At 43.4% G+C, this 14,354-nt stretch overlaps 1 protein-coding gene across 1 annotated transcript in view; it reads left to right on the top strand.

Moving 5' to 3' along the window:
- The window catches only part of PELI2 (pellino E3 ubiquitin protein ligase family member 2), a 75,498-nt gene extending 62,318 nt beyond the window's left edge, over positions 1-13,180 (top strand). The window contains exons 4-6 of the mRNA XM_019551164.1: positions 418-615; positions 1,231-1,419; positions 6,970-13,180. Of these exons, the coding sequence (XP_019406709.1) occupies positions 418-615; positions 1,231-1,419; positions 6,970-7,536 (954 nt within the window). The 3' untranslated portion in view covers positions 7,537-13,180. The remainder of the gene's footprint in view (positions 1-417; positions 616-1,230; positions 1,420-6,969) is intronic.
- The last annotated feature ends 1,174 nt before the right edge of the window (positions 13,181-14,354 follow it).

Below are 14,354 nucleotides of genomic sequence, written 5' to 3' on the forward strand. Positions count from 1 at the left end.
AGTTTGATACATAATGTGATCATAGAAAGTTCCATTATTAAATTAATTTGTTAGAAAGAAAGAGTGAATTTTTTTTCATAGAACAGGCTATGAAATACAGTAGTAATCAGTATTTTCATACGTTTAGAAAAAGTCCCTTTAAAAAAAAACCTGCTTGCAATTTGTTGCAGACAGCCGTGTATACATATGTTTCAATTTTAGTAAGTAAGCTGTCTTTCAGTGAAAATGGTGAATTTTTGCCCAAGGCAAAAATGTGAAAAAATGGCTTAGTCTACAGCTTGAATTTCAGCATGCAAAACATTGGTTAGCAGACGGTAGATTATTGTGACCTAAATTAATTTTGTCAAGATGATAGCATTGATGTTTCTGTGAGGTATATTTGGAGAGCTGTAACACAAGTGTCTTACATTTTTGCAGGTTGGCAGATCAACAGAAAGCCCTATAGACTTTGTTGTAACAGATACCATTTCTGGCAGCCAAAACAATGATGAAACTCAGATCACACAAAGCACCATATCCAGGTTTGCATGCAGGATTGTCTGTGACAGAAACCCACCATATACAGCAAGAATTTTTGCAGCAGGATTTGATTCTTCTAAAAACATATTTCTTGGGGTAAGTACTGTTGATGGCTAAGTTCACTACAAGCAAGAACCATTTTGGTGCCGTGTGATTTCCCTCCCCCCTTTCCCCGCATAAGCAGAAGACGTTACTGTTGATTAGTTGTCATGTTATGCATCCTGTCATTGATTTGAATGTCTTTGTTAAACTCACTGATTCTGTTTATAAATATATACTGTAATTTTATTAACCAAATTGGCTAGGGGGCGTTTACCTCTCGTTTATACTGTAGCCCCAATTTTAGCCTTACTGTTTCTGTAAAAAGACTAGCAGCAGCTTTTCAGGGTTTGACTTAACTGAATTCACACTGAATGCCTTGTGAATTAAATTTACAGTGGGCTTATTTTACTTGATTGCTAGTTACCAAGGAAAAATGGCAGCTACACAATCCAAGCCATAGTAAACATTGTAATTATATCCAACTATAGCGGTTAACAGCATCTTCATTATGCATCTTAGCTGCTGTGGTATCTATAAAGCAAACAGAGCAGTTCAAGAGATGTAAGGCTGGATGAGAGCTCATGCTTGTGCCGGTGAAATAGCCCTACTTGAGGTTTCAGAAGTTAAATGGTTGTGCTTTTTGCCTCTCTGTTGTGCTACTACACGTAGGAAAAAGCAGCAAAATGGAAAAACCCTGATGGACACATGGACGGATTAACAACCAATGGCGTGCTGGTCATGCATCCAAAAGGAGGCTTTACAGAAGAGTCTAAGCCTGGAGTGTGGCGTGAAATCTCCGTCTGTGGTGATGTGTATACTCTACGAGAAACCAGATCTGCCCAACAGAGGGGGAAGCTAGTAAGTTCAAAGTACATGACTATATTTTAAATGAAATCAAAAAGCCAGCAGAGCAGTTCAAGAGATGCAAGACAAGGATAAGAGCTCATGCTTGTGTTGGTAAAATATCCCTACTTCAGGTTTCAGAAGTTACATGGCTGTAACCTAAGTGGCATGTTTTAATTTAAGTGGTGTATTTTAAATGAAACCAAAGCTAGCATCAGGAGGTGTTCCTGATGTGGAGAAGTATGGTGATCTAGGTACATGGTACAAAAGAGTCTTTTCCATGTGTGAGAGTTTTTGGCAGTCTCGGGGCACAGTAAATTCTGTAGCACTGCGCTGTGGTTTATATTGTCAGCACAAGAGCAGTATGTGCATTTTCCGTTATTGCTAGTCTTCAGCCAAAATACACGTGCATTGTAAAACCTAAACAACTCTCACTCTTGAGTGGTATGTGCTCTCCTATGCTCTAATAGGACACAGGGCAGGGGTGGGCAAAATACAGCTTGTGGGCCAAATCTGGCCCACCAGGGGATTGTCTGGCCTGTGGCAGGTCCCTTGGCCCTGCCTTGCCCAGGCATGGGGGCAACCTGGGCCACTGCATGTGCAGTCACTCCTGCTGCTCCCAGGCGCGTGGCAGGGTCAGTGCAGTGGCTGGACCTGGCTCTCCCACAGTGGCAGCTCACTCTGCCCAGCTGCCACTGCTGGTGTTTGTATTGCTGCTGGACCCAGCCCCACTGCCTGGGCACCCTGGCCCATCCACCCCGCACCCACTGCCGGGGGCATCAGATGAAGTGATCAGGCAAGCGGGTTCTCCTTGGAAACCAGCCCAGACCACCATGGGCAGGGTGGACTCAGTCAGATGGGTGGGATTGCCACGGGCAGGTAAGTAGAGAGTGGCATCCAGAAGCAGGACAGGTGGGCAGGGTCAGGATCACGGGGCAATGACAGCATGGGGCCGGGACTTGGTGCAGGGGTGCGATCGGCATGCCCCTGCCTCCCGTCATGGGTGTGCAAGGAGTGGATCGTGGTTCTGCCTGAGCCCCAGGCCTGCTCTGTCACCACCCTGCAATCCTGGCAACGGCTGCCCATCCCTTCCAGACACCACTCCCCGCCCATTTGTGGTCCCATCACATCCCAGCTGAGCGCACGGTACCCCCTTCCAGAAGAGAGAGAGAGAGACACTGGTGAAGAGTTTGGAAGGAGGTGACTGTGCATTTGGCCTTCCAAAAATGCATAGTTTAAAGAACAAACACCTGACTCAGAGCCAAAGCAGTTTCAACTATGAGCCAGAAGGGAAGGAGATCTCATGGCTAGGTGGACCCTGATATACTTCAGGGCTTTACAGGTCAGAGTAATGCCATCTGCCTTCTTTGGAAACAGTAAGCAGCCAGAAATAATGCTGAGACAAAAATGTTTCTGTTTCTGATGAGTAACTAAGGTATGAGACTGATTGGACTTCTCAGTGCATGGGGAAAAATGTTGAGCACCCCTAAACATCCTTAAAAAAGACCAATATCTGACCTGTGTCCACAGTGACCTCCGCCCTCTACCCGCACTGGTTTTGAAAGCTGGGGGTGGGTATTAGAAAGAATTTGGGAAGCTGGTCTTTTTTGGTCATGACACAATTTTGTCTTCTGCAGTGTTATTGTGATACCTTCTGGTCTCCCTGTTCTGTCAAAGGTGGTTGCCCAGTACCGCCAAATTGACTTTCCAATTTTGCGGTTTGTTACCAAGACTGACTGCTAAAAGAAATGAGAGAAACGGAGGATTGAATATTGCTCTGCTTTCAGCAAGCAGACTGCAGTATAAATTGCTTTGCTTCTTCAGTGGTGGCAGGCAGACATCACCCCGGGGACCAGGACAACTGATGTTGCAATTGCACCCTTTGTACACGGTTAGCAAAGCACCTTATTAGTGCTGCTAAGAAAAGGCAGCATTAAAATGAATAAGTGCTTTTCTTGTATCCAAAATTATTTGCATTCTCATTTCAATAAAATTACATGGCATGTTATTTAGTATTGATGTGATCAGTGTTCTCTGATTGGGTTCATAAAAACAAGTCCGCATAGTTTGCAGTGCATTTAATCCATCATACAATGAAACCTTTCCTTTTTCCATTTGCAAAGAAATGCTCTGACAAATGAGATGCTCTTTGTTTTGGCGGATTTCTAATGTAATCGTTCTACTCTATACCTGTGTCATTTAATATCAATTGCTTTTCTCAGTGGACTATTGAATCATTAGCCAGGTTTTTTGTATTAATTGAGATCACTTACTGTACTTTAAGCCTTGTGCAAAGTTGGGCTAGGTTAAAATACAGTGCCAAATAGGTCATTCCACTGTGTTTTCCTCATAGGGATGCTGACTGATGTGGTCAGTGTAATGTCCAGGGTATATATTTGGTATAGTAGTACTGAGTGTGTAAGGTTTGATGGGTTAATTATATGCTTTTCCCTCCTGAGTAGCCCGTCGGTTCTCCATTAGTGTCATATACTGCCTTTAATAAGCAATCCACACTCCAAAGGTGATAGCAGAAGCACAAACCACTTACGTGTTTGTGACATTAAAACAAGTCCAAAAAAGCTCTATCAAAACACTGTGTTTGATTAGTGTAATCTCTTGAAGCATGGCATAAATAAGCAGCTGCTTATTTTCAGAAATCAGAAACAGGAAGCCTATAGCCAGCAAGAGCATGTACTAGATATCCGTGTGTTCACTAGAGGTCCGGTTTCCCAAAAGAGCTATGTTCCCCACCACCTTCCTCCATGGCTTCTAGTTACTCCTGAAAATCAGGCAGTGAGCTTTACCTCTCCATTAACGTTACACTGTAATGCCAAAGAGCTAGCAGAGTGTTTCTCTCTGGCTTAGCTACTTGGCTTGTCCCATGACTGAGGTATCTGAGCACTTCACAGCCATTTCACGTGTTGATCCTGCAGAGAGTACGGTTGTTTCCACTGGAACTGAAGCAGGTAGGGGTTAGGTAACTTGTCCGAGCTCACACATGTAATATATCTCATTTCAACCAAGGCTTAGGCACTAAGCCTTATTAGTAGTCTAAGCACTAGCCCAGGGGTGGGCAAAATGTGGCCCGCGGGCCGGATGCAGCTCACCAGGCCATTCTATCCAGCCTGCGGGGCCCCTAAAAAACTTAGAAAAGTAATATTTATCAGCCCCTGGCTGCTTGTCATGCGGCCCTCAATGCCTTGTCAAAACTCTGTAAGCGGTCCTCCGCCCGAAATAATTGTCCACCCCTGCGCTAGCCACTCTGTTTGTGGTCTGAGCACTTGCCATCCTTCCATTTTTATTTAATGCTATGCATGTGCTAGTTTGTGAAAGTGAGTAAATGGTTATAACACTCCAAACAGTCCTGAGAAATTCTTAACATTTAATATTTACCTCCAGGACCCTGGGTAGCTTAATTGCCCAGGCTTACCGTTACATCCCATAATATAAATCCATTGTTGTCAATACATGTGGCACCGGGAAATCCACATTCTCTGAATGATGCTGACATTCAGCATATCTGTAAGTTAAACAGTCTAACCTTTCAACATAGCTAAATCCTCAGCATTTTGCAGAGGAAGCTGCTAGCGAAACATTGAAGTGAGGTGTTTTCCCCCAAGAATTTAGACGAGGGAAAGAAATGCCTGCATGATGCAAATATTTTGGCACCAGCCCTAATGCACTGTCTTAATCATGAAAAAGATTCTCAGAATCTGCAGTATACGGGTAAAACAAGGCTTCACTCCACACTCTCAGCATCTAGTACTGGTGTTGGATTAGAAATGCAAGGAAATCCTTGGGCTTAGTGGCTTGGAAATGGTACTGCTTGTGCCTGCAGAGATCTGGGTTCAAGAATGATGACCACACAGGGATTTTGCTGATGAAACCCTGGCCTCTGATAAACAGGGGCCTGATCTTGATAGAGGAAAAGTTATCCCCAGCTGCTAGTCAAGCTCCCTATCCATGGAACAGTATTGCTGTACGGCAGTGGTCACTAATCAGTGGCTCTCGATCCACCGGTAGATCTTGGAGCCTCTGGTGGTAGATCTCAGAGCCTCTTAGAGTAGATCCAAGGCTGGGGTCGGGGGTTGAGTGCCCATGTGCATGCCCCAGCCCAGCAGGTCACTCCGTGGGGTAGATCGAGGTCCCTGTGGCAAGGGACAGTGCCACAGAGGTAGGAGCAGGGGTAAGTTGAGTGGGACCCCAGCCAGTGGGATTTACCTGCTGGGGAGGTGTGCCCCCCAAATAATTTTTTCTGCCTCAGTCTGCCCCCCCCTTCCCTCCCTATAGCCTGGGCGGTGGGGGGCAGGTCACGGTCGTTCTTGGGTTGCTTTTAAATGCCAAAGGTGATCTTCTACTTAAAGAGGTTGGAGACCACTGCTCTGTGGGCATGGAGCACTTCTGGAGTTCTGGGCTTTCCTCTGTAAAGATCTTCTGCTTGCCACAATGCAAGGAAACATGTCAGAGTAGGTGGAGTGAATTGGGAAGGACTGGCATCTGTTTTGTTATGTGCCAGAAGAAATGCAGCCGACAACTTGAAAGGAGTGATCAAACTGGCAGGCACCCTGAATGACTGGGTGGCAACTCTCTAAACCTGATTAGGGCCAGCCTTATGTGGAACAGGGAGCCACGAAGAGGATCAGGAAGGCTAGGAAGATAAAGGAGGGAGAAGGACTCATCAAAGGGGTAGAAGGAGATGAGAATGGGGATGACATTTCCAAATCAGTCTGCAAATACTCTGGGAGCTTTTTCAAAGAGTTACAGGAGACAAACTGTATCATTATTTGTTACCATAGGGCATCTTTACACATGTTCCAGGGTGGAGGGGGTGCTTTAATTAGAGCAGTTCCGAGAGCCACTCTAATTAAAGAGCCTGCAGCATCACGTGTATTCAGCGTCCCACGCTTCAAAATGGTCATAGGGGCGCTTGAACTAAAGCTAGTTCAGCAAGCTTTAAAGTGCCCCCGCTGCCTTTTTGAAGCACGGGGATGCTGAATACGTGTGACACGGAGACTGCAAGAGCGTGCTAATTGCTGTGCTACAGCAGACTCGATTAATTAGCATGCTCCAGCAGACTCGATTAGAGGTGGTGCAATCACCTACCCTGGAAGTCTCCAAGAGGAGACTGGATGGTCACCTTGCTGTGGTCACCTGACCCTAGTTGTCTTTCCTGCTTGGTGCAAGGAGGCTGGACCCGATGATCTTCCGAGGTCCCTTCCAGCCTCAATCTATGAATCCATTAATCAAGCCTGCTTCGATGCGTGCTAATTGGCATGCATCGAAACAGACATCCAGCACGTGTCTAGGTGCCCATAGTGCCTAGGAGCTCAAATCACGAACCAGGCCCATGTGGACGAGCATAGAGCCAAAAGACTGTCTGCTCCAAAGGGTTTATAAGGCAAGATGGCTGGTGGATGCTGAGAGATGGAGTGAAAGGAAGTGGTGAGACAGAGAGCAGCCTGATAGGGAAGGGCGCTGTTGAGGAAAAGGAGTCCTTCACCCACCTTGTTATATTCTGTAAGAGCTGCATCTTGCACCTAACTGCTGTCCATGTTCTGTCACCAGGTAGAAAACGAGACCAACATCCTACAAGATGGCTCTCTCATCGACCTGTGCGGAGCCACCCTTCTGTGGAGAACAGCGGATGGCCTCTTTCACACCCCGACTCAGAAACACATCGAAGCCCTGCGACAGGAGATAAACGCCGCCAGGCCACAGTGCCCCGTTGGGCTGAACACTTTAGCGTTTCCCAGCATTAACCGCAAAGATGTGGTAGAAGAGAAACAGCCTTGGGCTTACCTCAGCTGTGGCCACGTTCACGGGTATCATAACTGGGGACATCGCAGTGACACAGAAGCCAATGAGCGGGAGTGTCCCATGTGCAGAACCGTTGGGCCCTACGTGCCTCTCTGGCTTGGTTGCGAGGCAGGGTTTTACGTGGATGCCGGTCCTCCAACTCATGCTTTCACCCCTTGTGGACATGTGTGCTCTGAGAAGTCGGCAAAATACTGGTCTCAGATCCCACTGCCTCACGGTACTCATGCATTTCATGCCGCCTGCCCTTTCTGTGCAGCACAGCTGTCTGGGGAGCACAACTGCGTCAAGCTAATTTTCCAGGGTCCAGTTGACTGATACCATTTTGCAGATGACCACAATAACATTTTCTTTGTTAACAATTTACTGTGAAGATTTTGCCACTAACTCTAGATTTTACATTTTTATAATGTTATTAATCGGGTGATGGGGGGAGGGCTGTCGGGGAGGATGTTGAAGGGTGGGGTTAACATGGGGATACATTGATACCTGGAACCTGGCAGATATCAGTGGTGTTGCATGCTCAACAGCGGCATATTCATGAAGTTGTCTCAGTCAAATTGTAGTATATTTGTAATCTTTTTATTAGCACCCTTGATCAGAGAAAAAAAGATGTCTTAATGATTTTTTTAATCCTCGGATTTTTTAATGGAAGGGTTTTTTCATCTAAACTTTGACAAGCCTTTAAAACCTATTTTTCAAATCAAGAAAGAACATGCAGAATGTAATTTGTCTTTCATTTGCAATGTTATTAACTTGAATAGTTTCTCAAGGAGCCAACGCAGAATGCACGGACAGCTGCAGGTGAATGTTCACAAGACACAACTGTCAATTTGGGTTGAGACGTGAAAGATTAGCTGCAAAAATCGTTGCAAATATAAAGCTGTTAAAGTTACCTGTTAAGAATACAGCTCACCAAAAAGGATTGAGGATTACTTGAAACTGGGGAATTCCTCTTTGCTTTGGTCTCCTTTCAGTATAGTGGATAACCAGTATTCGTGATATACAGTTGATCTTTTTTAACCTGCATCTGGTGCAACTGAATTACTTTTACATGCTGCTGTTTAAGCCTTTTACAAGAGTTTCTGTATACTTGTAGCCCTGCCTTTGCTTTCTTTCTGCTTGGTGTAGTTTTCCCCTTGCTGCTTACTTGCATGCCTGGAGCGATTGGGTTAATGAAGATGTAGCAACCCTTTAAAACTGTATTAATGAAGGGGTAGCACTGCAGTGAATAGAAAGAAAGTTGAGGTACTGTTATACAGAATGTATGCACATAGACCTGAATCTAGCAAAGCACTTGGCATGTGCTTAAATTTAAACATAAATAGCCCTATTGACTTCAGTGGAACTACTGGCATTAAGTGCTTCACTGGCCTGGGGCCACATACTGCTGTCTTTTGAAATACAGAAGTCTAGTTGAGAATAAGCTACTATTTTTTAAGCTCACTTACTAGCCACAGCGCTATAAGGAAAGCATCCTTCCTACTCTAACTGCAATTTTTATTCCATTTTTGACTTACTGCCATCTGTCACCATTCCTTGCAGCCTGAGAAGTGCTGGTCTCCTTCTCTCCCCCCCCCCCCAATAATTGTTTGTAAATCAAACAAAATTCAAATGTAATCATTAAATACACACATCAGAGTGGTACATCTGCAGTAGATGATTTGGAATTTCTATTTTTTTTAAGAGAGCAAATAAATGTTTACTGTGGAAATAATTAAATCATATGAAATTCTTCATATGAGATCTACCATCCCACTCTGTCAGCGTTATTTCATTTAGAATAATAATTCTTTGATCCTTGCTCTCTGTACTCGTAGTATCTGAGGTATCTATCTATCCAGGCTGAAAAAGACTTTGGGAGAAGATCATCACATGTCTGAAGTGACATTGATCACTCAAAACTCAGTTCTGTTAAACCGATTGCAGCTTTTTTTTTTGCTATATTTGTGCCCTTTGTATAAATATATAATTTATATGATTTTAATATATTGTGTATATATATACTTGAATTGGCCTGTTCATATTTCGGTTGTAAAATTGTTTTATAGTTAACCTTCTGAACATTTTAAATGTCCTTCACCTATGGAGACAGGACATATCTTGTCTGCTGCTGTTTAATATAATTTTGCTGTATAAAATTCAGCATTTTAATAATTTGAAAATAGCTTTACTTTTTCTTTTGCTTTGTTTTTCAACATCCTTCTTTTTTGCTGTACAAGTTCTGTTTATTCTGCAGTACAAATCCCAAATGGTCCGGTTTGCTCGTCCCACTCAGTGATTGGAAATAGGGCAAATCTTGTTCGCCTCGAACTCGACGCCTCTTCCTAGTGCCTTTTATCTGAGATCATCTTGTGATTCTGTATTCAGACTCCTTACTTCCACAAGGCAGCCTTGTGGTTAATGTTCCACCAAGAAGGGTAATTCAACCAGACGGGGAAAAAAATTGCTTTCATTTCCGGCATAACTATAAGAGGGTGCCTCTTCCCTAATCTGTCTTCAGCATAATTTCCTCAGGTCCCATATGCATCCTTCCTACTGAGCATATACCTCATCTATGGAAGCAGGTTCCACCTTGTTCGTACTGGACTTCGTTACCGATGGATCTTTTTGTCACGAGTTCACAAGTGAAATCACACTTTCAGGTAAAAACGTGTATTCTTGTCTCTATGTCACAAGACCCAATAATTGTCAGTAGAGAGAAACACTGATAGTCAGAGCCTTAGAGTTTGTTTGTAGGTGGTTCCCCCTCCCCATCCCCCCCCCAAAAATCTTTGCACTCCTAGGCCAACAGTGCACCAAGATGATAACCCTTCTATTAGGCTTGCCTGCTCAAGAATTGCGTGCATCGTTTCCCCACCAGGATTAAATTATCTGCAGTTGTACCGTTCCATAGCACCTCCAAACCAAATCATTTTCTGTTCTTCTTTGTCATTATAACCTAGATGGGGGAGCTAATTTCTCCCTACCCCAGCCCCGCTTCCTGGCACTGACAGACTTGTTTAAAGTGGTTTTAACATGTTACTCTTCTGACTTGCAGTATTGGTACACCCACCTTGCTAGGGTGTGAACGATGCTGGAATGACTAGCTTTGCAGTATCCCTTTTAAAGACCGTGTCTCAGCTGGGACCGTACAGTCCCTCCATTTTTATTGTCCAGAGGCTTGAACTAACACAAGAAAAACTGCGAGAAGAGAAGCAGTGTCCTATTTGGCTGGGAAGCCAATTTACACAAGTTCCTTTGACTCCAAGAAATCCTTCCCTGACTAGTGGCTGGAGTTCAAGAGTGTCTTCCCACACCTGCATTTGTGTGGAGTTAAATGGCTTGGAGGAAAATCCATTTCTTTCTGGATTAATGAGATTTGTTTGGTGTTAGTGTCCTGTCTCAGGGATGGGTAAAGCTGCCAGCCAGCCCCCGCCACATAAAAAAAGGAACTTGCAGAAAATACATGTGCAGGCAGAAAAAAATAAATGCTTTTATTTCCTGATCTAAATGACTGTCCCATTGAATTTGCGTCTGAGCTTTGCAAATCATTTATTTTTAAAGTCAGCAATAACACATTGCATAAGTAGCACTTTTTTTTTTTTTTTTTACCAGTTACTTTGTCAGCTCCACATGAGTACAAGTTAGAGCCATTTGAAGCACAGCTAACTCAAAAGTATTTATCTAGTCTGTCTGTCTCTTTTTCCCCCTTAAATCTCTGCTTGTCAGCTTGTGCAAGCTGGAATTCTAACGTTCTCGTCTTTTTAAGTAGCTTTTTGGAAAGCGTGCTAAAGTCAACACTCAGAGCTCAGTCTTCAGCTTGCTTTTCTTGAATTTTGGTCCAAATTAAGCAATTTTTGGTAGAGTAATGCATATTAATCATGCCTATTTTTAATTGTGAAGAATGGTAATTTTGTGCCTCAGGGTAGCCTGGCATAGATAGGGAACAAATCCTTTCCTTTTTTTCTTCTTTTTCTGTGGGATGGTGGGGAGGGAAGTGGGAAAAGGAGGAGAAAGCCATGGACAACAGACTGGCTCTGTTAGGAGCAGCAAACCAATTCTGATGCAAAAACAAGCCAGTACATGATTGTAGCTGAGCTGAATTTTTTTTTTGTCATGCATCTTTTAGAGTTGATTGTCCCAGTATAGTTGGAAATTAAAAGATCCTTTTTAGCAACGAGACCCACAGAGGCTTATTGCTGTTTTGAACAAAATAATGTTTTGGTACTCTTCATTCCTGGGTCTGGAATATGAGGCACCTGGGTCAGGGTCTGGCCAGGGTGCGGTCTCTGTTTTTGAGAGACTGTTGTATGTCTGTGCGTGTAATTTTTTTTTTCACACGTGCTCCCCCCATCAGAGTAGCCAAAACATAAATGGCAGTATTTGAACTTTGATAGCTCTCTGGTCGGGGCTGTTAGAGCATTTGGTAAGCTAATTCCTCGCCCGCAGTTCAAGTGCTTAAAGGGTACCATTGGGAATGGACAGTTCCTCAAAAGAGAGCCCTAAAAAGTAATCCACCCTTTTCCCCGCTCTTGATAGTCATGGCATTAAAGTCTAGCGCAGAAGATCAGCTATTAGAGTGCATCAGCTGGCCCTCGTCGGTGCTAATGGAAGGCACCAACATGCATTTCAGCTTGGTCACAAAGCTGATGTGCCCTGCTCTTTCCTTTTTCATTAAAGGGGAACTGCAGATGTGCACTTAACATAAGATGCATCCCTTGTTTATTGTCTGGTATAATGGATGGGGAAGATTCAGAAATGTCAGATCTGGTCTTCTTTGATGTTGCTGGTGACTCCTGGTCTCAGATGTAGTGTAGAAACTCAACACCTCTGCCCTTCAACTAGAGGTGTGAGAACCTAAACAGCTTGAGAAAAGGAGTTCAGCTGGACCTCTTAACTCAAATGGATGCTAACAGTACCCAGTGGTTGGAAATATTCTGGCGGGAGGTGCTTTCCTCGGTCTCTCTGCTCATCTTTCAGTCTCGTTTGCTGCCTTAGACTTGAGCTCTTGTCCCTTAGATGAACACCTGTTCAGGTGGTGGCTGCTGCAGTTTCCATCAAGCCCTGTCCAGCCACAAGGCTCTTCATCTGGCCCGGCACCAGCTCGCTTCGATAAATGGAGTTAGAGGGGAGAAAGGTTGGCGCAGCTCATGTCAGAAAAAGAGCGGGGAATGGGTTTCTAGAAAACAACCCTGCCAGCCGAACTTCAGTCTTCACGAAGAGGCAAACAGGAGGCACAGACTTTTTTCCAGGTCATCTCTAATTCCCATGCATTATACTTTCCATTTTAAAGATTCTCCAAAGCTGATATTAGGAAAAGTAATGGGTAACCCTGATCTATGGAGGTTCTTGATGCAAACTAAACTCCTGGTGACTTCAGCTGACATCTTGGTCTTGCATGAACCACCGAATCTGGCCCCTTGTTCCTGCCTGAGAAGTAGTGGAAGGATAATTTCACCTTCAGCCTTAGTGGAAGGAAAACGAACACATTTGTGTTTGCTAGCAGCAGAGCAAAAGTATAAATTGCTGGGGCAACCAAACAGAAGTTACTGTGAAGAAAGCAGTGGCTCTTCAATCTCTTAATGGGGCTTATTTGTATTTTCCGGTTGGGATGTTAACCTCCAGGTACCTGGGGTTCCTTGAATTTGTACCGTGGGCAACTGATAGATTAATATAAGCATTGTTTTCCACCTCTATCGAATGCATTGCTAAGAGAAAGTCTATGTAAGGCTATCCACCTCCTTGTTAAACAGCTCTAGGAGAAGCCTCATTCAAACAGCAGGCCCTGTAGCACGGGGAAGTGGCTATGTTTACTTTACACAGTGTTGCCAGTTGTTCAATTTTCTGGATATATTTGCAAAAATCAGTCTTTTATACACCATGTGAAATGGATTAAAAAATGATCTGTTCACTGTTGTACCTGTGGAAGTAAAGCCATTTGACAGGAAATGTTCAAAAATATTAAAATGTTATCTCGGTATGGCCTCTGACTCCTTTTTAATTTTTTTTTTTTTCCTTTCAGGCTGTCAATTAAAATACTATAGTCAACACTTTAAAAAATCCCCATCTGAGAACTTTGTGCATTCAAGGTAGTGGGATGTATTCAAGTGTTGAGTGCTCTGAAATTTCAGTTAATTCCTTTTCCCCCTGTTTTCCATTGAATGCTGCTCATGCTTTCAATGCTGACTGCCTTCTTATGGTGTTAACGTCATTCGTAAATAAAAGCAATTTCCAGGAATAATATGCTTTGTGACTTTTTAAAATGAATTTCTGTAGTAGTACTTTAGTGTGTTTTGTTTGCATTTTTCTCCCATTGTCCTTCTCCCCCCCCACACACCTTTTTTCAGACACTGCATATGTAAACTTCATATTTTAAATGAGCTGAAAGAGATTTGCTTCTTGATCAAACAGAAAATGTCTTTTGTTTTTTCCCGACACATTTCAGTATGATGTTCCCTACCAGATGTCTTTTTAATTGAGAAGTACTTAAATTTTTTTTTTTCAGGGAATCTGGCCCCCTGGCAAAATAAGAAGTCTGAATTATCTATTAATAAGGAGCTGTGTCTATACCCTAAAAGGTTACCACTATTTATTACCCATGGGGAAAAATCACTTTTTCAGCCACAAACCTTCTTAAACTAGTTAAAATTTTAAAAAAACTAGTTGTCTATAGGCAGGTGTTTCCTGTGTGCTCTTGCCTTTGAGACCTTTCTTTAAAATCTACTTTCTTCCAGAAATTCTTATTCACAACCTTCCCTGACTTGATCCTTGGGTTTTCCTCTGTAAACCCCACTCTTCTTAACACTTACTTCATGCAAGTAACCTCAGGTAAGTGCATACTGCCACACTCTTGCACTTAGTTATATATAAAAGGAGAGAGAGAGAGAGTGAGCAGGATAGTGGCCTTTGGAAACTTTGGGGTCCCTTATTATATAGAACAAAACTCATGTTTGCTTTGTCTCACATGCTTAAAACCTGTTCCCTTCAGTAGAATTTAAACACAGACTGGAGCTCAAGTACATTGCTTAATGACGATCCCAAATAATGATGCTTCTTGAGTTGGGAATTGTCTGTAAAGAACAGTGAAAATGGAATGAATATTGCAGCATTCAAGGATAGCCATCCAAGCTGCATTGTACCATGCAAATCTTAGC

The sequence above is a fragment of the Crocodylus porosus genome, unplaced genomic scaffold (assembly GCF_001723895.1).
Source record: "Crocodylus porosus isolate Cpor-Errol unplaced genomic scaffold, CroPor_comp1, whole genome shotgun sequence".
NCBI lineage: Eukaryota > Metazoa > Chordata > Crocodylia > Crocodylidae > Crocodylus > Crocodylus porosus.